Source organism: Notolepis coatsorum, assembly GCF_963971535.1.
Source record: "Notolepis coatsorum genome assembly, chromosome: 6".
NCBI lineage: Eukaryota > Metazoa > Chordata > Actinopteri > Aulopiformes > Paralepididae > Notolepis > Notolepis coatsorum.
In genome coordinates, this window is record NC_140170.1 from 136073169 (window position 1) to 136097811 (window position 24643).

The 24643-nt window shown below is 45.9% G+C and overlaps 1 protein-coding gene across 9 annotated transcripts in view; it reads right to left on the reverse strand.

The window, feature by feature from the left end:
- Window positions 1-4304: 4304 nt before the first annotated feature.
- The window catches only part of LOC311230918 (protein polybromo-1-like), a 40983-nt gene continuing 20644 nt past the window's right edge, over window positions 4305-24643 (reverse strand). For 5 of the 9 annotated variants that reach the window (XM_084317359.1, XM_084317356.1, XM_084317354.1 and 2 more), the window contains exons 24-30: window positions 22504-22705; window positions 17074-17275; window positions 16458-16613; window positions 15876-16031; window positions 15428-15468; window positions 14004-14217; window positions 4305-4707 (exon numbers count right to left, since the gene is read on the reverse strand). In XM_084317359.1, the coding sequence (XP_084173485.1) occupies window positions 4544-4707; window positions 14004-14217; window positions 15428-15468; window positions 15876-16031; window positions 16458-16613; window positions 17074-17275; window positions 22504-22705 (1135 nt within the window). In that variant the 3' untranslated portion in view covers window positions 4305-4543. The remainder of the gene's footprint in view (window positions 4708-14003; window positions 14218-15427; window positions 15469-15875; window positions 16032-16457; window positions 16614-17073; window positions 17276-22503; window positions 22706-24643) is intronic. The other 4 variants (XM_084317357.1, XM_084317360.1, XM_084317361.1 and 1 more) reach the window with 4 other exon arrangements.

A 24643-nucleotide genomic window follows, 5' to 3' on the forward strand; every position in this document is an offset into this window, starting at 1 on the left:
GTTAATCAAGAAGCCAGTATACTATTTCTGTTGAAAAGGACGTATGCAATTATCTGTTCACGGAGAGAGGAGCTGAAAGGATCCCCTAATAAGGTAATGTAATAGAATGGCTAACTGCTAACAGCCAGGCGGATTCTACTGTGTAACGTTGTGTCAACAGAACAGGAGGACGTGTCACTCACAGAAAGTTCCTACTAGAAGGAATTTGGCCAATGGGGAAGCCCGATTGCGGGGTGACGTCACCTGACAGGCAGGGGAAAGGTCTTTTCTATCTCATTAAAAGGGCAGGCGAGGAGACAGAGGAGAGAGACTCACCACCCGGAGACTCGAGAGCCGAGCCGGAGAGACACAGAGCCACTGACACCAGATGACAGAGGAGCGCCTCAAAGCAGGAGATCCCGCCACGGAGAGAGACGAAATCAAGCGCTCCTGCCTGAGCGCTGAGACTCACCGAAACCAAGGTTGCCTTGGCGACCACCAACCACAAAGAGAAGCCGCGTGTTGTCATGGACAACTCGAGACCAACACCACCACCGGAGAAAACAAGTCTGACGACATCCGCCGATCAGAAGCGGGACCAACTGCCCGCTCACCAAAGAGACGATTAGATATGCAATGAAGACCTTGTGCTAACAATGTTTGATGCCTAGCTGTGTTTTATTAAGAATGGAATAAACACACCAGTTTGTTTTATTCAGATCACCTCGTCTGCGTTTTCCTTAATAGAACCGAACACCTGAACTACAAACAATGCAGAGAGAAGGGTAAAAGACTATACGATCACAGATCATATATAAATGAAGTGAAAGATACTTCACAACCATTACAAATTCGTCCAAATTCTTAAATAATTCATAGGGTAATCCATCTCTGCCAGACGTCGTATTTGCACCAGCCTGGATAGCATCCCCTAACTCTTTCATTGTAAAGTACAAATTAATCGGATTATTATTTTCTGAGCTCCTTCTCAACTTCCACTCATTCTGCGACAGCAGTTCAGTCCTCTTTCTCCCTCTCTCCTCCCCCAGACTCCCAGAGCTATGCACTGCCTGAAATGCCTCCACCAGCATGTCTGCCTTCTCTTTATTGGTAACTGCTTCTACCCCCCCCCCTTCTGAATCACTGGAATCGAGATTTTTTTATATATTCCAGCCATTCTGTGTACGACTGCCCACATCTGCCTCACAGAAGTCTCAGGGCCTAGTGTTTCACAGAACTTCCTCCAACTACTCTTTTTAGCATCTTTAATAACTCTTCGTGCTACTCCCCTTAACCTCTTATATTCTACTGCCTGGCACAACCCTGGATACTGTCTCACCCTCTTATATGCTTTATTCCTTCTAGAATGGTCTATTATGACATCATACTGTGACATCGCAACGGAACATGTTTGAGTTTATTTGAATAATATAAATAATATGTTTGGTAAGGCTGTCCCCAAAGCGTCTATATTTATCTCCCCAAAGCCTGTTTTTGGGATTCAAACTTCGTCAGGGTTCTTCGAACGGATGTTCGAACCTTCATTTTTTAAGCGAAATAAACACAAAGGACACCTCTTTCCTATTGTAGTAAGGTAGACAATGAGCTACAACCGTATTTTCACCTAAACGAGCCGTCCTCGGAGCTGTACATTTAATAATATGGATCTCTATGTGCAGTCAGGCAAGTGCGCAGCCAGGGACGTCTAAAAAGTGCAACACCGAAAAGAGACACTACAAAAAGATTCAATAACTTCACTGTCATACAATATGGTCTGATATTAACATTCAGTATTCAATATTGTCTTATTCAATATTAACATTCAGTATTCAAGTAGAACAGCTGTTGTGGACACTCACATTTCCACAGCAAAACGGCAGGCAAGGCACCTTGGTTGAGAAATGCAGGTTTAGTGAGTTTGGTGACACTACACTCTATAAGAGTGAAGATATTTAATGTTTTTTCCTATACAAAATCCCCAGAATTATGAAAAAGCATTTTTTCCAAATCTAAGTGTTGTAGTATAACACTATAATATAATAGGATACCACTGATGTGTGCAGTGATTTTGGTGACACTATACACTGTATGACAGTGAAGTTATTGAATCTTTTTGTAGTGTCTCTTTTCGGTGTTGCACTTTTTAGACGGTCCCTGGCTGCGCACTTGCCTCAAGGCCGACTGCACATGCACATATAGATCAATATTATTTTATTATTAAATGTACAGCTCCGAGGCCGGCTCGCCTCGTTTAGGTGAAAATAAGGTTGTAGCTCATTGTCTACCTTACTATGATAGGAAAGAGGTGTCCTTTGTGTTTTAAAAACATTTCACTTAAAATTATTCACCGCGGAAATTCGAATCTGTGAATATATATATATTTTTTTTTATTGGTCTTTTTCCCCCTCCTTTTTCCTCAGATTTTCTCCCATCCCAATGTTAGTCCCAATGCCAATTCCCAATCCCCTTCCTGGTCGCTGCGCACTTATGCCGCGTTCACGTTACGTGGGAAGAAGCGGAAGAACCAGAGGACATCTCGTTGCTACAACTAGGAAGCCTTCACGCGTTGACTCGATGAAACGCCCACATCCATACTTCCGCAATTCGTGACGCGAAGTGGGAGATATCGGGGTCTATAAAAAAATCCCATATGTCCTAGTGGGAATTACCACTAGGAGGCTGACGTGAATGGTTTTTCCCAGTCGGAAGCTGGTTCTTCCGGTTCTTCCCACGTAACTGGGAGAGTGGAGGCTACCGCTTCTTTTCACCTGGCAGCGCGGATTCTCACTGAGAGGGCGTAGCGTGTGGAAGGATCACACTATCCCACTTAGATCCTATCCGCGCTTAGCAGGTGCCCCGACCGAACTGTAGGAGTCGCTGTTTACAACGACCCGGACCCACCCCGCCAGCTTCTCCCACCCTCTAATACTGCCAATTGTATTAGTGTGAACGGCCAGCCAAGCTGGTGACAACCCCGGAGCTGTGAGCTGGATTCGAATCCAGCCGCTCCGGGGTTGGTGACGAACACAATCTCCGTTACGCCACCTGACCGCCCCTGTGAATATCTTTCTAACTTTACCTAAGTCTCCCGATTCCGATACAATAAAGCGAGTCTTCATCACAAATCATATCAAAATAATCTGACGGGCAGATATTATTGCTGACGGACCTATTTCGGCCTGCGAGTGGCCTATTGCCGACCACTGAACTATGATATCTGTTGGGTAACGTGCGTTTAGACAACACTATTTGGGACAGACCATATTAGGCTATTACTTCACATAAAAGATAATGTCTAAATGAAATGCACAAAACAAAAAATGTATGTATCATAACGTTACCCTGGTATAGATCTGTATGCATGTATTTATTCATAACGTTATACATATTCGTTAACGTTAGATCGTGCATGGCTTTTACATTGAAAAATTTACTTGTCACGTGGTTCCGTTATCCATTCTTCACATCAAAAATGAAAAACGAACTATCAAAACGTACACGGACCAAAATCGGACCATTATTTACTCCTTTTTTCATTTGATTCCGACACCAAAATACGAAAAACAGCTTCATATTTCAGTTTTTCCCCGTTTTTTTTTCGATTTTGGTTTCAAACGGAAATAGGAAAACACCTCGTATTTCAGTTTTTTTCCTTTTTTCGTATTTCCGTTTGAAACGAAGAACTAACTATCAAAACGTACACGGACCCCTCGGGAGTGCATGATAATCTGGCAAAAAGTCACACACCTGACATATCGGCATGTAACTCGAGAACCGAGGCACAGATTTTGGCGATTCAGATGGCATTCGAAAGGCAACAAATAGCGCTTTAATTCGTTACTTTATATGATCGGCGAAAAATGCAGTCTCCCCCCCCCCAGTCTCATGACAAACCAATTACATAATCCAACATATGTGTAAAGGCACAACATATTCCAGTTAACGGTATATTTTTTTAATGATTCGTTACGGCGTAGTCAATACTTCCATGCGTATAAATTGAGGAAGGCGAGAACACACAGGGACCTCTGCCGCGCGCTGCAACACACAGCGGCAGGCGTGGATAAGGGGGCGTGCTAGCGCGCGGTCACGTGGGCGTCGTGGCCAATCAGAGAAACGCTGAACGCAAGTTAGTTACCTTAAGTGTTCACGTGCCCCGGACAGGGCGTGAAAAGAGGACATGTCCGGGCAAAAGAGGACGTTTGGTCACCCTATAATTACATCATGATCATCTATACATTAACAAACTGAATAAACTATTATTAGGAAAATCTCAATCGGAGTAGCTCACCCTTTATTTCAATAACAACACACTCAATTGGAAGTCTTCACATTTTAAATTTATAAAAGCACCCATCTATGACAGAATGACAATCATAACAATAATGCACTTGGAACAATGAGTTGAAGTGTAAATAAAAAAAACTGCTTGAACAGAGAGCGAGCTTATAAGAATACAAACAAGGCTTTATGACAACAACAACACAAAATAAACACTTTTAGCGAGCGTAATCCTTTCCTGTCTGACAGGATAAGGAGCAGAGGCTCAACATAACGAGCGGTGCTACAGGCTGTATGTCTGGCGGATATTCAGAGTATCTCGCAGCATCAGGTCACGGAGCCTCCACAGTGCGTCCGCCATGGTGTTATGGGCCCCCTTGCTCTTCAGCCAGTGGGATGGCAGTCTGCTCTCTTGCTCCTTAGTCAGCCGTACATCCTTCTTTCGAGCTGCAGAGAGACAAATTCCATTAATTAAATTCTAAATCAAAACTTAAATTCTGAACTTATTCACGTATTCTGCACTTTTTCACAATTTCATATCAATAGAGAGGCAAAGTCTCTCCCCTTCCGCTGGACTCTTATTTCAGAAACATGTATGGTAGTCAATGGCGAGAGACAAATACTTTTTTGATCCTGTTTGAATTTACCTTGCCTCTCTATTTATATATAGATTAAGTCATGCTTTATGTTGTGAAGGGCCAGATTAAAGCTGAGAATCTACATTTATTGTTTTATATACCTTGTATATTATTTATATATACACGTTATATCCCTTTAAGCCTGCGTTTGAATCCTAGTAATATTCACTTTCCTTATGGATAATGCCCCCTGACGGCGGCGCCAGGCAGTCTCGCACTCAGACAGGTTCAAGGGCGAGTCTGGGCAAGTCAGGACATGCCCTTGGCAGCGCATTGATTCCGGGCAAGTGGTTAGGTTTGGCACTAGAAAAGCCATTTAAGTATATATATCGTGGCAGGTGCGAACCGCAGTAGTGTGACAGTTCAGTGTGATTCTAATGTAGTGAGAAGCAGTTCGTCTAACAGAGCGTTGAGAACCACGTGCGAAGTGAATAGTAAAAGTGTCAGATTTAATGCAGTAACGTCAAGTTCGACTTAGCTTAATGTGAAGTAAAGAGTTGTTAATTATTGTGTATCGTGCCAACAGCAGTTTGTTCGTGTGCAGCATTACCCAGCAGTTCGTTCGTTTAGCTAGTGGACCTTAGCCAGTGCGCGTGGACTAAATACATTGGTGCCAGCACACGAGGAGGCCTAGTCGGAGAACCTACTGGACATGTGCACATTGGAACCGACGGCGGCGATTGCAGAACCAGTATTGGTTGGATTATATTGATTGTGGAACGTACTACCTGGAGAAGAGCATCGTTAATCCCCACTGTCGTTTGGATTTAACCACCTTGAGGATCTACATTCGGGCTGGCCTCATGGACCGAGGCTAGCTGGCTATCATCATTGCTATCGTGCAATTGGATTATAGTTATTGCTTTTGATGCTGAGCTTTGGATTACAAGGACTGGCTTCTGTACGTGAAACCCCTTCTTCTTCAATTGATCAGACTGAGTATCCGAACATTCCTCTCTCCTCCAGAGCTTACAACTCTGGGAGGAAACCCATTGTCTCCAGCGGTACCAGCGTTTCCCCCTATAATTGCCACCCTACGCCAGGCGGCGTTAGCCTAGTACCCCATCGTAGGAATTATTCTATTCCCATTGACTTATGCTACTGACCAGTGATGCCGGTAACGCGTTACTAAGTAACGCGTTATTGTAATCTGATTACTTTTCCCCGAAAATAGTAATCTAACGTGTTAATCTTTAAAAGCCAGTAATCTGATTGCAGTTACTTGTCCAAGTGGCTGTGCATTACTATTTCGTTACTATCTCATCATAAATTCATAATGCAGGCGGAATGCAGTATTTTATTTCGTTTTTGACAGTCAAAAATACATTTAACGTGACGTGGTGTGGCAGTGAAAGGGTTACACAAGAATGTGTCCCCACTGTCCCGCGGCGTGACTGGACTCTCTGTCTGTGAGTGACTCTGCTTTGGCCCAATCACATTCCCCATCCACAGTCTGCGAATCAGAGGCAGAGTAGGGCGGGTCTTCACAGCACGTCATGTGACATATGCGCCAATCGTGTGACAGCAGGGCTCCGTTGCATTCGTCTGAGAATTCCACCCCAAAACGCTTACAGGAAGAAAAAACGCGGCTTATTATTATTACCGAGGCGCGCGGCTTATTATATTATTAAAACAGCTACTTGTGGGCACTCATAAAAACACTGTGGTCTACAAGTTGTTTAGCGAGAGGATGGTGGTAATGTGCTTCAATAGAACAATGGATCAATGCCATGTCAAAACTCGCTCCGCTGATCTGAAGGGCTCCGCAGTACACACACAGACACACACACACGCGCGCGCGCACACACGGGATCGCAGCAGCCACACACACATTTCCACTGTCCAATAGACAAGCGCCCTTTTCGACCGCGTGACATTGTTCAGAAGGTCTCGGTCCGCCTCTGTGTGAAAGCAGGCGAACCAAATGAAGAATGCAACAATGTTGCAACTTCACCCCAGAACCGCACCGAGTCCACCAAAACTATATGTGAAAGCGACCTAAACGTAAATACTGTCTACCGCTAAAAACAGCACATCCAATTGCATTGAAAGCATCTGGAATCACAACACTACGACGCTTCGACTAGGTACAGGAGGACGCGGAGGCCAGCCAAACAGCAAAAGAGAGAGATTGTTTCTTTCCCTATTGATTAATGTATATTTGATGGTGGCAGAGCAAAAGCTCTTATTTGCCAGATTTACAGTTAATTTACATGTTAAAGAGAGACTGATTGTATGTTTATAGAGAGACATTTATAAAAACAATTTAATAGTTACAGTTGATATAATTGAATAGTTCAGCCTGCATTTGTTAGATGTGAATGGATACACTGGTTTTGTAAAACCACTGGCTGGCTGCTCTAATGCTGTGAGCATCATAGACTGTTGCTTTACCATACTTGATGGTACAGAAGCTGAAGCACTAGTTTAACAATTTACGTTATGTGCAGAGAAACAAGTTAAAAACAATTTATGCACTTTCAATAAAGCGTTTTAAAAAAACTGTTGGGGGAACGACGACGACTTCGTAACCTAGTTACTTTCAAAGTAACTAAGTTACTCTGATAATCAAGTAATCAGTAAAGTAACTTGGATTACTTTTTAAAGGAGTAATCAGTAATCAGTAATCGGATTACTTTTACAAGTAATCTGTGGCATCACTGCTACTGACTGACTTATGCATATTCTTCGCCATACAAGCGCGACCCTAATTCTCATATCTGTAACATTTACTGCATAATAATAAATACCCTCAAATGATATTTCTTTGTCAGTGCTGTGTTATTATGAGTGTCTGCCATATATTAGATGTACTGTCTGGCCAGTAATTAAAGTACATAACTAGCAGTGGTTTAATCTATCACAATCTTTAATACAGTCAGGGTTTTGTAACCCCTCAGTTACAATTGGTCCTTCGAGCCGGAGGGTATCAGTAATCTTTAATATCATATTAATATGGCCAGCGGCGGACACTCTCCAGACGGCTCTCCCAAACTAGAGCGCCCTAGGCGCAAACGTCAGCCACCTCCACACCTGGAGGACTACGCTTTCGTTTTACCTCCTAGCTTATCTAAAAAGACGTTAAGCACGGATAAAACTGATAGTTTAAGCATGCCCAATCCTATCGACTTGTCGGCCCCACCAGTAGAGACTAGGGCTGGGCGATATGGAAAAAAATCATATCGCGATAACGATATGATAATTTTATTTTATTTCTCGATATCGATAATTATCGAATTGTTATAAGTATAAAAAAAATTAAAAAAAAAAAGATTTTTTTTCTTTTTTTTTTTAACAACAGATGTATGTTTATTTTGCAGCAATTCTTTGTCATTGCCGCCATCTTTAGTGTTACATCCCCTCACACTCCAGTTCTCAGGCTGCAGCTGGTTTAAAAGCTAAAGTAAACCGGCTTCTCTGCTGGCTGTGGCTCCAGAGGAGTTGAACAGTTCTGGCTCTGCTAGTTTATTTTCGATCTTTTGGCGCTTTTTTGGTGGACAAACCACCGCACATGTGCACTGTGACTCGTGACTGGAGTCTAGTTCTGCTAGCACACATAGCCTACTGTGTACAGACGGTTTCAAAATGTATTTTAAATTAGAAAGCAAACAAAATAAATGGACAAGAGAAAAAGAAATCTGAATTTGGTCAGTATTGTCATTTGGACAAGCAAAGCCATTACTTTAAGTTGCAGGCAAGAAAGACAAGTCTGTCCACTGTCTCTGGTTTTAAAACTGCCCTGTTACAGGTAAAAAAAAAAAAAAGTAATAGTAGAGACCCCAGTGGGTTCAAACGAAACTGACTTAGCTCACGGGGGGGAACAAGCGGGACATGACGTGACTATACCCCAAGACAGCGCCACCGGGATAGACCCCGGAGCGCCAAAGAATCAAGACAGCACCACCGATATGGACCTCGGAACGCAAGAGACCCAAGAGCGCGCACCCGAGATAGACCTCGGCGCGCACCCAAGAGAAGAGTACCGCGTCTTAGAGATGGACCTCGGAGCGCGCCAAGAGAACAGGTCACCACCAAGTCCTGTCAGCGCCCGATCACCTCCATCAGCGTCATCCCCCAGCGAGGCTGACCAGAGACTAGCACAAGCCCTGATCGCCACGCTAACAGCATCGACGGAAAGAGACCGTATCCAGGGTGAGCGCGACCGTCTCCAAGCGCAACAACAGAGTGCGCGCGAACAGTCTGCAGTGGAGCGCGACCGTCTCCAAGCGCAACAACAGAGTGCGCGCGAACAGTCTGCAGTGGAAAGAGAACGTCTCCAAGCGCAACAACAGAGTGAGCGCGAACATTCTGCACTAGAAAGAGAACGTCTCCAAGCACAACAACAGAACGAGCGCGAGACCATCAGACTGGAAGAGAGGCGCCTCCAGGCTGAAGAAAACATTCAGCGAGACCGCGCCAACGCGCAACGCGAGGCACAGCGCGACGTCGCCAATGCCCAGCGCGAGACGGAAAGAGACCGGTGGCAGGCGCAGATGATGGAGCAATTGCTCCAGAGGGCGACTCCCCACTCCTCCACCCGGAGCTCCCAGAGATCATCACGACACGGGTCGAGGGCACCTTCCCCTACCCGACAAATCTACACGGGACCCAGCCAGCAGGAAGAACCTGCCTACGTCGCCGAGCCCCCTCCCCGACCGGTCTATACGGGACCCAGCCAACGGGAAGATCCCGCCTACGTCGCCGAGAAACTAACTAAGAGACTCCAAGACCTAGCGGAGGACGATGGAGGACATCCAGCCCACCAGCACAAACGTATTTTGGACCAGGAGGCCCAGTACAGCCCCGACCTCAGCCCCGAGCCACTGCGTTACAAACCCCCGATCCAACCCATGGGTGAGTTTAATACACAGTCAGCACCAAGGAGCAGCACCTGGGTACCCGGCCTCTGGTACCCACCCAGCACTAACTCACGACCCCACGTACGGGGAGACTCGCCAAGGAGGCCTCTCCCCCTACGCGCATCGGTGTCCCAGCCATCCATGGCATCTTACCTTGGAACACAGACGTTCCCAGACTTTACGCGTGAGGACAGAGCACAGTACACGGAACTACGCATGTGTTTAGAGACTATCATGTCCGATGTACACGACGAGTCTTATAAATATGCCATCCTCCTCAAGCACCTTAAAGTGCCCAGAGCGCATAACATAGCGCTGGCATATTCGAACTCAAGAACCCCCTACTCAGATGCTCTGGTGGCCCTCGACGCCCGCTATGGACGCATATGGGATTACGTGATCCAAGAAATACGAGATATCGACCGCCTCCCCCCAGCCAAAGACAATAGAGCACTAGATGACCTCTCTATCAAGGTGCAATCCCTTGTGGGGATGCTGGGGTCACAAAAGGAGAAGGGGAGATATGAACTATATGCAAATTCCAACGTGGAGCGGATACTGGAGAAGCTCCCTCCAGCCCGTCAAGAGCGTTTTCGGCGGCAGAAAGACCACCGTGACCCCCACGGCCCAGAACCATCCCTCCTAGACCTGGCCGATTTCCTCGCCAGGGAGGTCAGCAGTCTACGATTAGACACGTTCGTGTGGGGTGGCTCTGACCCTAAAGATGTACCGAGAAGGTTCAACGACAACCGCCGGTCCGTGACCGTGATGCACCAGGCCGAGGTTGTGTCACGGCAGACGAGCCACGACCCCCACACCAAGGAGAAGTGGAAGGCTGTCTGTCAGTACTGTGACGGTGAACACCAGCTGTCACAGTGCGACGCCTTCAAAGACCTAACCACAGCCGAAATAGGTCAGTGGCTTAAGGACAAACGCAGCTGCTTCCGCTGCGCGCGTGGCCACATGGCAGCCGAGTGCCGCCTGAAGAAAAGATGCGGCAAGTGTGACGGCGCCCATCTAGAAGTCCTGCATGAGAGCAACAAGCGTCCGCCAGGAAACCAAAGTAGGCCCGTCACGGTGATGTACCAGGCCGAGGCGGTGTCACCACAAACCAGTCCTGAACCCCCCCCCCTGGTGTCCTGACTGTTGCAGCAGACACTGGGAGTCACGGTGCTACTCGTACTACGACGAGTCGGCGTCACCACAGACAGGTCACAACCCCCCGGCCAAAGAGGTATGGAAGATCGCCTGTACGTACTGCCGCAGAGGACACTGGCTGGCACAGTGCAATGTGTTCCCGAGACTGACCATAGCCGAAATGGAGCAGTGGATTGCGTCTGACCCCCAAGAAGCCGATCACCGCCGATTCCTGTGCGAGGATAACAAGCGAAGACTAGCCCGACAAGACAACCCACCAACAGGAGTGCTCCACATCGACCCCAAGTATAGTGGGAGCCCCCGAGTGCTCATCAAAGTGGTCAGAGTGCTCCTGAGCTACGAGGACAAGGTCCTGGACACTTACGCCGTCCTCGACGATGGGTCTGAAAAGACTCTCCTCCTCGCTTCCGCCGCAGCCCAGTTGGGCCTGCGGGGTACCAAAGAAACAATGACAATCCGTACTATTCAGCGAGACCTAAAAACCATAAAGGGCAAAAACGTCTCATTCACAATAGCAGCGGTCGGGCAGCCCGAGAAGCGGTACAGCATCACTAAGGCATTTACAAGCCATGACATAGGTCTGTCAAGCTACAACTACCCCATCCCACAGCTGATGGCGAAGTACGCGCACCTACGCAGACTACCTATACCGCTCATCGACGGCGCCACACCGACCCTGCTCATAGGCTCCGACCACGCGGACCTCATTGTCCCAATCGAGGCGGCCCACATCGGACCCAAAGGATGCCCAGTCGCGGTCAAGACCCGACTGGGGTGGACACTCCAGGGCCCCCTCTACGGACTTGCCAGCCAACCCACGTCTACACGCTGCCTGTACACAAAGGTGAGCGACACAGGCCACTCTCTCGTACAGCCCGTTGAGAGGCTATTGACATTAGACGAGAGGCCTGTGAGAGAACAGTGGGCTCAAGAAGAGGGAGTTCCGAACTCCACCTCCCTTAGCTGCGATCCAAGCGACGTAGCTGACCTCGAACCCAGCACCCCAAACTACCTCTTGATGGGGCGGCCGGAACCGGCCCCTCCTCAGACGGTGTACCGAAAGAACAAGAGGAACGGACGGAGGAGGTGGAGACACAACCAAGCACCGATCGAGCAGTCTTGGGCCCGCTTCCCCCTAAGCTACCTACCATCCCGTCCAGCCCGTCAGAAGTGGGTAAAGGACAGGGACAACCTGAAGGTGGACACAGTCGTTACGATCATAGACCAGTCACTACCCCGAGCTACGTGGCCGGCCGGCCGTGTGAGCAGAGTGATTACTGGTGCCGATGGGAAGGTCAGAGCGGCAGAAGTCATAGTCCAAGGGCGGACTTACACCCGACCCTTGGCGAAGCTGATAGAGTTGCCAGAGCTCCCTGACCCCCCTGATGACGACCATGACCCACTGACTTTGTAGATTGACCTACTCCCTCACAACAAGTATTGAGCAGTTGACTGGACTATTAATCTGTCTCCCTTAACTAATTAGGTGCGGACTAATTAGGAGGCGGCTGTTGTGAAGGGCCAGATTAAAGCTGAGAATCTACATTTATTGTTTTATATACCTTGTATATTATTTATATATACACGTTTATATCCCTTTAAGCCTGCGTTTGAATCCTAGTAATATTCACTTTCCTTATGGATAATGCCCCCTGACGGCGGCGCCAGGCAGTCTCGCACTCAGACAGGTTCAAGGGCGAGTCTGGGCAAGTCAGGACATGCCCTTGGCAGCGCATTGATTCCGGGCAAGTGGTTAGGTTTGGCACTAGAAAAGCCATTTAAGTATATATATCGTGGCAGGTGCGAACCGCAGTAGTGTGACAGTTCAGTGTGATTCTAATGTAGTGAGAAGCAGTTCGTCTAACAGAGCGTTGAGAACCACGTGCGAAGTGAATAGTAAAAGTGTCAGATTTAATGCAGTAACGTCAAGTTCGACTTAGCTTAATGTGAAGTAAAGAGTCGTTAATTATTGTGTATCGTGCCAACAGCAGTTCGTTCGTGTGCAGCATTACCCAGCAGTTCGTTCGTTTAGCTAGTGGACCTTAGCCAGTGCGCGTGGACTAAATACATTGGTGCCAGCACACGAGGAGGCCTAGTCGGAGAACCTACTGGACATGTGCACATTGGAACCGACGGCGGCGATTGCAGAACCAGTATTGGTTGGATTATATTGATTGTGGAACGTACTACCTGGAGAAAAGCATCGTTAATCCCCACTGTCGTTTGGATTTAACCACCTTGAGGATCTACATTCGGGCTGGCCTCATGGACCGAGGCTAGCTGGCTATCATCATTGCTATCGTGCAATTGGATTACAGTTATTGCTTTTGATGCTGAGCTTTGGATTACAAGGACTGGCTTCTGTACGTGAAACCCCTTCTTCTTCAATTGATCAGACTGAGTATCCGAACATTCCTCTCTCCTCCAGAGCTTACAACTCTGGGAGGAAACCCATTGTCTCCAGCGGTACCAGCGTTTCCCCCTATAATTGCCACCCTACGCCAGGCGGCGTTAGCCTAGTACCCCATCGTAGGAATTATTCTATTCCCATTGACTTATGCTACTGACTGACTTATGCATATTCTTCGCCATACAAGCGCGACCCTAATTCTCATATCTGTAACATTTACTGCATAATAATAAATACCCTCAAATGATATTTCTTTGTCAGTGCCGTGTTATTATGAGTGTCTGCCATATATTAGATGTACTGTCTGGCCAGTAATTAAAGTACATAACTAGCAGTGGTTTAATCTATCACAATCTTTAATACAGTCAGGGTTTTGTAACCCCTCAGTTACACTTTATTTACGTGTCATCCCACTAAGATACCATGACATTCTATAAACTATTGGTTGGAGCTAAACAGGAGGGGCCATGAAGGAGCAAAGCTGGGGCAGGGAAGACCCAGAAACTTGTCATCGAATCTGGCCACCCTGTTGCAATGTTGCATCCCCACCCCCTCCAGTAAAAAGTCACTGTGGCTAGGCTTCAGCAGGGTGAGAGGCCTTGAGCAATACAGAGAGTGGTTCATATTCCGCAGGCATTTATGTAGATTGTCTTGATTGCCATCATGGAGAGGGTTCACCTGAGAGAGTTTGGTCCCATTTGCTAATGGTGGGAGATTCTGCGGTAAGGCCCTCAATGTACTTCAGGTATGCGTCAGAGTGGAGCAGGCGCTGGGCCTTGGGCGGCGGGGAAACGAACATGGGCGTAGAGGGCTGCAGGAGAGCAGGGTGCCCCACCTGAGCTTGTCCTGGGTATGGTGGTGGGGCTTGCTGCCCTGGACCCATCATACCCACCTAGAAAAAACACATGTCCATGTAATTGGACCTGGAGTGAGAACACATTACGTTTATTTTATTTTATTATTTATTTTTATTGAACTTGAACTGAACTTGACTGCAAAGCTGCCAACTGCTGACAAAAGCACATGTAGGGTTTTCACCTTGAGCTTCTATTACTGAGCTTGATGTTCTATTACTGAGCTTTTCCAAAAACTCAGGAACATGAAAACTCAACTGATCTAAGTCTTCTCTCTTCATGGACTTTATTTGACCTCAAGTACTTTAGCAAACTATAGCCAAGTAACATTCTACAGAAACAATGGGATAAATCTGTTAAAAACTAAAACTAATTTAGTAAAAAAAAACATCTCTGAGGACCTGACATGAACAACACTAACTGTATCTCTGAGGACCTGACATGGGCAACACATACTGTATCTCTGAGGACCTGACATGGACAACACATACTGTATCTCTGAGGACCTGACATGAACAACACATACTGTATCTCTGAGGACCTGACATGGACAACACACATCTCTGAGGACCTGACATGGACAACACATACTGTATCTCTGAGGACCTGACATGGACAACACACATCTCTGAGGACCTGACATGGACAACACACATCGACAGCTTGGTGAAGAAGCTGCAGCAACTCCTCTACTTCCTTGAAACATCTGGGGAAGTTCACGATAGCCCCCAAGATACTAAAGAACTTTTACACATTTTACACACTGTAGAGAGCATGCTGTCTGGAAATATCTCTGCCTTGTATGGGAACATCACAAGGAGGACCGCAAGGCCCTACAGAGAGTGGTATGGTCAGCTGAGCATACCACCGAACGTGAACTCCCCAACCTACAGGAAATCTACAAAAAGCAGTGCAGGACTAAGGCCAAGAGAATCATAAAATATACCAGCCATCTGAATGGATGTACTATGAAGTCAGGCAGATGCTACTGCAGCAGAAGAAACATTTCACTGCCTTTGAACTTGTATGATAAGTGTGTGTCAAACCAAGACTTTGACTTTTGACGAAGGCTTTGGCAGGCTTATTATCCTTTTTTTATCAACAACATCGCAACATAACTACATAACTCTAGTGACAGCTGACCGGAGATCAGCTACAGACAGTGTGAGAACGCAAAGGTTTGATATTGTCAACTATATAATGGTTTTCATTCAGGATATGTATTTTCTTCCCATAGTAAAGATTTACCTGGGATCCATAGGTGCCTCCTGCTCCAGCTCCAGTCACACCTGTGAGCACATTTAGCACAAATGTTTTTTTCTCAAGATATTTGTGAGCAGCTGGCCCTTGATATTGATTTGTTTTACAAATAATATATATATATATACACACATCTTTTTAAATATTGAAATGTTTTATTGTGAATCAATAAAAAAATAATCGATGAAAGTATGTAACTAAATGTTGGTTTGCCAGAGTATTGCTACCAGTAGACTTCAATACAGTGACATTTTGTGTGGTGGAAATGGTGCATGACTGAGCCTCACGTGAGAGACCACGTTACAAGTTGTCAACTGGCTAATCGTCAACTTAACAACCGCTGCCTATCGGTACAGGTAGCCCCTCCTGCAAGTTAGGAGTGGCAGACAGGAAGCAACTGCGTGGCAGGTGGGGGTGGGTGTGAATGCGCCCTTACCAGGATACGGCATTCCAGGGTACCAAGGCATACCGGGAAGGGGATGATGGGGAAAGACAGGCACCCCCATGTGGTGCGGAGGCATCATGCACCCAATCATGCCCTCAACAGGGAACTGCATGGGCATGAGAGCCGGCCTATATACACCCAGCATGCCTTCTCAGGGTAGGGTAGTAACACACAGACACATACAACAGATACATGCATCAGTGAGACATGCAACAACAACTACTGCACTAGCCAAAAAGATTTATGAATGCGCTAATGAATAATAATGACAACATGCAGAGGGTAACACTAGAGGTAAATAGATTGAAAATTGATTCCATTGAGTGACAAAATTGCACATGACAAAGAAAATATAATTTTTGAACACACATGCACTACTCACAAGCACTAACTGATTAAAAGGATGAAGTAGAATGGTGGTCTACTGAGGATGTGTTAGAGGAAATGTACGATGAGATAACGGCTTCAACACAAAACAGGCTACAAGCTACAAGAGGGAGTAATGAGGAGAATGATTCTAGCAGTTCAGCTTCTTATTCAGCCTCAGAGTGCCGCCCCTCTCTGAGGGGTTACCTGACACAGGCGTCATGCTGGGATTAAGCATCCCCATGGGGGTTGGGGGAGCTACCACCCCCACCAGTGCCCCTATTGGGGTACCTGATCTAGGGGAAGCCTGCTGGTGGGCTGCCCTGTCTCTCTCCTGCTGCTCGGCCACCCTAGCTGCTCGTTCTGGAACACAATAAATAGTGATATAGTGATAATATCCCAATATGCCCTGTACCAGTGTGCTTGGAAAGAATACAATTACATAATAGGGATGGGAAAATATATCAACATTCAATATATCGCGATAAAATAAAACTGGACAATATGTATCACGAAGTGGAAGAAACGCATCGCAATATCAGCTACATTTTATTCTGCCGTTGTAGTAATTAGTAGTAATCGCAAATTAGACTACTTGCTCATCACGTTTACAAGTTCTCCGTCACCCATTACAGTCTGTATAGCAGAGGGCAATTACCATTTTGTATGCAATAAATTAGCTTGACATAACCGCCGAAAACGCATTCTTATCAAATCGTGAACCCTACATGGTGTATCAAATCATATCATAAGATTATGCATATCGTCCCATCCCGAATTATATCCAGTGATGTCTTGTGATCTCTGGACACTTTCTTCTCACCTTCATACTCTGCCTTCTTTGGACCTTCCAGGTTCCTCCACTCCGTGCCCACCAGCCGACTCAGCTCCCCGAAGGAGAAGTCTGGGTGCTGGGCCTTGATGACCGCCCTCATCTCACTGCTGAACAGAATATAGCCGCTCATGTTGATCTTCCGCTTCGAGCCCTCCTTCTTAGAGAGACCCTTCATGGACTTTGGAGTTGACTGCAATCAAAGACAAGGCTGAGTGAGTGAGATTTAAAACATTCTAATCTCTACTAATACCACCTTGTTGGCTTGAGAACTACATTCAGTACTAAATTGAGGGCAGATGTAGCCTAAAGTTTAGAGAAGCAGGCCCGTGACGTCACCGGTTCAAATACCTGGGCTGACGGGGTAACTTGGTGAGGGGATGTGAATGAGTAATACTCTCCCCTTCCTCTACAACTAACGTTGAAATGACCTAGCACAGGGCACTATCTCAAACCCTACTCTCTTTTCTTTTTTTTAATCTATTTTTTCTCCCCCTTTTTTCCGTATTTTTTTCCCATCCCAATTTAGTCGTTATGCCAATTCCCTTCCTGGTCGCTGTGCGCATTTGTCCCCCACTTGCCGGCCTAGGGAGGGTTGATAGATACTATCACATGTCTCCTCCGATACATGTGGAGTCAGCCAGCCGCTTCTTTTCACCTGACAGCGAGGACTCTCACTGGGGGAGTGTAATGCGTGGGAGGATCACACTACCTACCAGATTCTTTCCCTGCTGAACAGGCGCCCAGACCGACCAGTAGGAGTCGCTGTTTACAACGACCAGGATACACACACACCCCCACCGGCTTCCCACCCGCTAACACTGCCAATTGTGTTAGTATGGACGACCGACCAAGCCGGAGGTACCGCTGACAGCTGGATTCGATACCAGAGTCTCTGCGGTGGTAGGCAGGCGCTTAATCCGCTGCGCTACCCAGCCGCCCATCCTACTCTCTTTTCTTGATTCTCCAATCACAACTGTCGCTTCCCGAGGGATCATGAAAAGAGGGCGGGGCTTGACATAGGTCAATTGCTCGAGTGGAGCTGCTTAGTGGCCAACAGTAGAAGACGCTCCCAAGTGTCAATGGGCCTCATTCAAAAAGTGATATAAGAACAGATTTCCTCTTATTTTGTTCTTAACACTTTGAGTGCCGGGACCCGTCTTTAGACGTCTTTCCTGGCCATGCTAAAGTTGCCGGGGGACGCTGTACAGCGTCCTTATATCAATATTTCAAAAATCTGCGATCGGATTCATAATGTCCCTCCGCTGGCCTGAGATCCACCAGCAGGACCCACTGAGCTCTCTGGCGGTTCAGGAGCGCCATCTGGTGGCCGATCGGCGCAACCGCTTAACAGGAAGCGCAGTAGAGGTTTTGCTGGTCGGCCATATTACTTCCGGGCACTCGGTATAGGTTCCGGCACTCTAGCTCGTCACACTACATAGCGATCGATTGCCAATAACTCGATAAACAACATGATTTGAACCCTACCTGGGTTCCATCCTAGAGGCAAATCTTTCCTGTGACAAAATGGCATCCAATGTAATAAAAAAAGTCAACCAACGAACTCGTTTCTTGTACCGGATCTCCTCACTGGTAAACAAGAATACCCTGAAGACTCTAGCAGGAGCACTCATTCAAGGGTACTACGACTATGCTTGCACCTCATGGTACCAAAGCACCTCAAAGGCGCTAAAAACAAAATTACAAACATCTCAAAACAAACTGGTCAGACTACTGCTTGACCTTACTCCTAGAACCCACCTCACCCCTGCCCACTTTGACAACCTAGGATGGCTTAGAGTAGACGACAGAGTACAGCAACTTGCAATGGGCCTGGTCTACAAGATACACTACACGACCAAGGTACCCATGTACATGACTAAATACTTCCCAAAGGTCAGTGAATACCACGATCACAACACCAGAGGGAGCTCCACAAATCATGTTAAACCCAGATTCGGCTCAAACAAGGGACTAAACACGTTTCGCAATTATGCCACATCAATGTGGAACGCCCTACCCAAAGCTGTAAAGGAATGTGAATCACTACCCACTTTCAAAAACACTCAAAAAACACCTAAGGGAGACTGCAACTCGAAACTGGCCCCTGTAAATGTCCGAAAAACAACCCCCTCCAATGTACAGTAAATTACCAAGTATGGTCTTGTCAATAATCCAATGTACAGTGTTGTTTGTACAGTTGTACAGTGTCCCCCACCCACCCCTCCTACCCACCCCCCCCCCCCCCCACCCACCTCCAATGTACAGTCCCCACCCACCCCTCCTACCCAACCCCCCCCCCCCCCCCCCCCCCCACTCCTACCCCCCCCCCCCCCCCAACCACCTCCAATGCACAGTCCCACCCCCACCTACCCAATCCAATGTACAGTTTCTACGCCTAATGTATATACTCTTTTCTTTCTGTATCACAAATACAGTACTGTAATTGCAAATCTGGTATGTCATAAATGTATAGATGTAGCAGTACTGTCTATCTGTATGTCATGTATGTCATATATGTTACGATGAATTGGAAATGGGGGACCCTGGTGTAAACAAGACGAAAGTCTTTCTCTGGTCTGCATCCCCTTAACAATTGTATGTATTGAGCTGTACTGCACTGTACCCATTCTGCAATCTGTTAATAAAGTTTTCATTCATTCATTCATTCATTAATTCATTCATTCATTCATTCATATACCATTATACAAGCTGGAGATGGACCGGGTAATAATATATCCCATAATGATAAAATGTCTACTCGACGATGATCGCCCAACGGCGCGCGGAGACTGGGGTGAGTTTCAGCGTGTAACGTTACCGTCTTCGATAATAACTGATATTATCAACATTTGACCCACATTAGATGATTGGTATAACGCTGCCCACGGAATTATAAACGCCCCCTCGCCCATCCGGTCAACATCAGATGACGTGTAGTAACTTCTAGAAGTACGTCTAGTTGGAATTTTTTATATCGCGCTGATTGCCATCAAACTGTATTTCATCATCAATATAATGCATTTGGGGCTATATATCACGTTCTGGAGAAAGCTGCAGAAAGAGATGAAAACATACTTATACATTAGACCATACTTTACTATGAATATGTGAATGAAAAAGTTTAACGTTGCTACACAATGAACAATACATATAGGACTTTGAATGGGCCCTAATAATGGCAATGTAGCAATAGAATTTAAAAAGTTATAGCCCTGCAAAGAAGGGGACTTTCTCCATAGACAAATAGCGCTGGCAATCTATGGTATATCATTAATTTAACCTTAGGCAACCAAAGTGTTAACTAGCATTTTACTAGCAATGTTTTCTTATTTTTGCTTTTCTCTTAGGCAAGACTAAATTTTAAGAGTGGTCGAGAAGGCGCCCCAGTGGCGAACCACATAACGCGCTCAGCCGCGACACGGCCGACCCGGGTTCGACTCCCGAACCCGTCATTATTTGCCGAATGTCTTCCCCCCACTCTGTCTCCCATTCCTCCTCTGTCTCTCTCTACTGGACTGCCCAGTAGCAATAAAGCGATAAAAACGCCAAAAAATGTATCTTTAAAAAAAGAGTGGTCGAGAACACTCTTACCCAGATAAGAAACTCTTACCCAGATGAGAAAAAGAAAAAAAAGCCTACCATTGGTCAATTGCCCCCAAATACGACTTAAAAAACCCAGAACTTATTGCCTGAGTTCTGCTTCTGAAATGGATTATATATTGCTGTTAGAAGAACAGTTAGATGCTCTGGCCACCCAGGCCGTACGCATAGAACGCATATTTAGAGATCGTCTAGATCTATTTGCAGAGCCAGATGAGTGGCTGCTTAGCCGTTTCAGATTGCCAAGACTGGTCCTTTTAGATGTATGCAATACTCTGGAGCCTCAACTCAGACACAACACACGCCGGTCAAATCCTGTGCCTCCACACCTACAAGTTCTGAGCGCACTCAGGGTTTTAGCCACAGGGACCTTTCAGAGAGAGATAGGTGACAGGTCAGGTATTTCTCAACTTACTGCGCGATTGGCTCTTGACAAGCGCGCAGTCGTTCAGTATTGACAAAGCCTACTTTGCTGGAACGATTCATTTTGCATGTATACAGTACAAGTGTGTGTGTGCTCTTGTGCGCTGAGGCTGCCTCACTAAGCCATTTTTTAAATTAATTAATATTTATTTATTTTATGGAGCATTTATTTATACACTCTGGTTGGATGGTGTATTGTACTTGTGCTGTATAATAACAATAAGTCGCAAATCGCTTCCTTGAATGGATCAGCATGGTGCAGATGCAATGCCGAACCTCTTCTGTTTTGCACACCGCCCTCGCCGTTTTGCACACGCCTCATTCGCCTTATAAGGAGCTGGTGGGGCGTATGCAAAAAAAATTCTATTCATTACAGGCCCACTGACTCTGGGTTAACATTGGGAATCGCATTGAGAATGCCTACAGTAGGTGCAATACCGGCCGCATCACGCTAGACGGCGGTATCGAGCACCCTTTCTACCCTTGTATCTTTCTCTGTGGGATGGCCCCAGGTCTCGGGTAAAAATGTTCCTTGTCGGGCAAGACGAACGGTTCTGCCGGTTACATTGAAGCGCGTCAAATATCTCCGATCCATATGTTGTGGTGAATTATGCCGTCGAGCAAATGGACATTGGATATACCAGATGGCGATCAAACAATTGGATTATTCTTTTTAGATTACTCCCGGCCACAGGTAAGGGCGATTTGACGAAAATTTTAGCTTGATCCTGCAATGCTTTCATACTGATCGGGCTGATAACCATTTTTAGTGTTCAATGGGAATGCCGTTACTGACAATCAAATAATCAGAAACGACCCCCCCCCCCCATCCCCTTTCATGCAACATGGAACATAATACCTATAATGTGGATTTGATTCCGGAACAATAGCGGGTTCAGGCAAGAAACGGCAACGTCTACAATTGAATCGACGTATACTGCCATAACTAAGCATTTCATGAATTACCCTAGACCGCTCTAAAACCATACTTATATTCACCACGGTATAACACGGGAACGTATGGATGGAAAAAATATCACTTTTTTGCATCTTGACCGGAAGAAACTCAATGTCAAATGACTATAGTATTGTATCCATGGCTATAATATAGAATATAGATTTAGCCATCGTTTACAGTGTGGCAGTAGCTACCACAGGATAAGGCTAATAGCTGGCAGCCAATGAGTTAACAGACAGTTAAGAAGAAATATAAGAAAAATATAAGAGAGAGTTAAGAGAGTATTGGTGAATGAGGCCCAATGTGTGTAACCATGTGAGTAGCAGGGAACTGCTGAAAAATAGCAAAAGAGTCAATAAAAGTGCAAATCTAGGGTGAAAAAAGGGTAGATAAAGATGAATAAATATATTTCTGATAGGTTATGATAATAACCTGACCTGTGGAGGGGTATAAGGCATGACTTCGATGTCGCTGGACAGAGAGGTCTGTAGCTGAGGCAGGGACCGATCTGCCAGCTCGCCATCATCCTCCCCAAGGTCTTCCAACTCCTCGTCAGTCATGTCAGCAAACTTGGCCTCCAGCACCTCAATCTTCTTGTCCAGCAGAGGAGAGGGCTCCTTCTGGGGCACAATCAGCTTCCTGCACACGACAAGTGAGACTGGATGTGCAATCGAGTACCTCAGTATGAAGAACCATATAACTCTAAAAACGACGGCTGAGTCGACGTCGTCGATTACCGCGCGTGAGAGTATTGTTTGTGTGTATGTGCACATGTGTTTGTGTAAATGTTACTACAGGCTACTCTTTTTGACATGGATTAGGCTAATTAGCTTTTACAATCCTGATTCCTATTTTATTCAAAAGGAAGATATTTATTTGCATATGTATATATATAATCTTTTTTATAATCTTATCTCCTGTGCTGGCACAAGCACTAACATAGCATGGAGTGGAGAGATAACACATAATACATATAATAACATGTACTAAAAAGCTATTTATAATTTTTGGCCGGTAAAAAGAATATATATCTTTTTAATTTTTTTGTATTATCTTTTCCCCCCTCCTTTTTCCGTTTTTCTCCCATCCCAATGTTAGTCGTTATGCCAATTCCCAATCCCCTCCCTGGCCGTTGCGCACTCTACCCCCTACCGTCGGTCTGGGAGGGCAGAGACTATCACATGCTTCCTCCGACACATGTGTAGCCAGCCCACCGCTTCTTTTCACCTGGCAGCGCGGACTCTCACTGGGGGAGTGTAACGTGAAGGGTCACACTACCTCCCCCAGATCCTTCCCTCGCTGTGCAGGTGCCCCGACCGAACTGTAGGAGTCGCTGTTTACAATGACCAGAAAAAAACATTTCTTTAAAATATTGTTTTTTAAATAAAAAAGTACATTTTGTTCCCTGTTTTTGATGATACAGATGATGATAAACATCAATGATGATACAATGATACAGATAAACAATGTCATAGTTACTGGTGGGTGTTTATTATATTATTTCATGATAATAAAGTAGCTATAATGAGTCAATAGATAAAAAGCAGTAATGGCATGTACAGTCAAGTCAAGTCAAGAGTTTTATTTGTCACGGCATACAAGTATACAGTGAAATGCGGGGGGTCTTGCCCGCAACGATTGTGCAATAATACAATAATGCCATAATACAATAATAAGAATCCAATAGGATGAGAATAAGACATTTGTGCAATAATACAAGTAATAGAATAAGACATATCAGGTATATATACATGAAGTTTACAAAAAGCATGGTAAGACATGCTAAGGTCCTGCGATAGTGCAATACACTGTTAGCTACGGATGAGGCACTGGGTCTTATGTACACTACTATACATGCTTTACTATACAATCTACAGTTATACTATGTGTCCTTATGCTAGCTTGCTATCCATCTGTTTACTATACAAGAACCACTCCCGTTCTTGTTTTTAAAGTGACCTTTCATTGTGTAAAGTGACTGCTAGTGTGTGAGCGTATACAGTGTGTGTTGTGTGTGTGCTCATGTGTGCTTGTGTGTGGAGAGTTCAGTGTTCAAGACTCTGATGGCCTGGGGGAAGAAGCTGAGCCGAAGTCTCTCTGTCCTAGTTGCTGGTGTTCGCAGGCGTTTGCCTAACCGCAGCAGCTTGAACAGGCTGTTGTTGGGGTGGTGAGGGTCTTTCATTATTCTGCAGGCTCTGGATTTGCACCTCTTGTTATATAAGACCTGCAGGGGTGGTAGTGCAATACCCGTAGTACGCTCAGCTGAGCGCACCACTCTCTGTAGGGACTTCTTGTCCTGTGCCGTGCTGTTTCCATACCAGGCAGTGATGTTTCCAGTCAAGATGCTCTCTACAGCTCCGGAGTAGAAGGACTGGAGTATCTTCCCAGAAACTCTGAACTTCCTTAACTGTCTCAGGTGGTAGAGGCGCTGGTTCGCCTTCTTTACGACTGAGTCTGTATGTGTTGTCCATGTCAGATCCTCTGAGATGTGGACCCCCAGGTACTTGAAGCTGCTCACCCTGTCCACGGTAGCCCGTTTATCCTCAGTGGTGTGTGTTGTGCTGTGTTCTCCTAAAA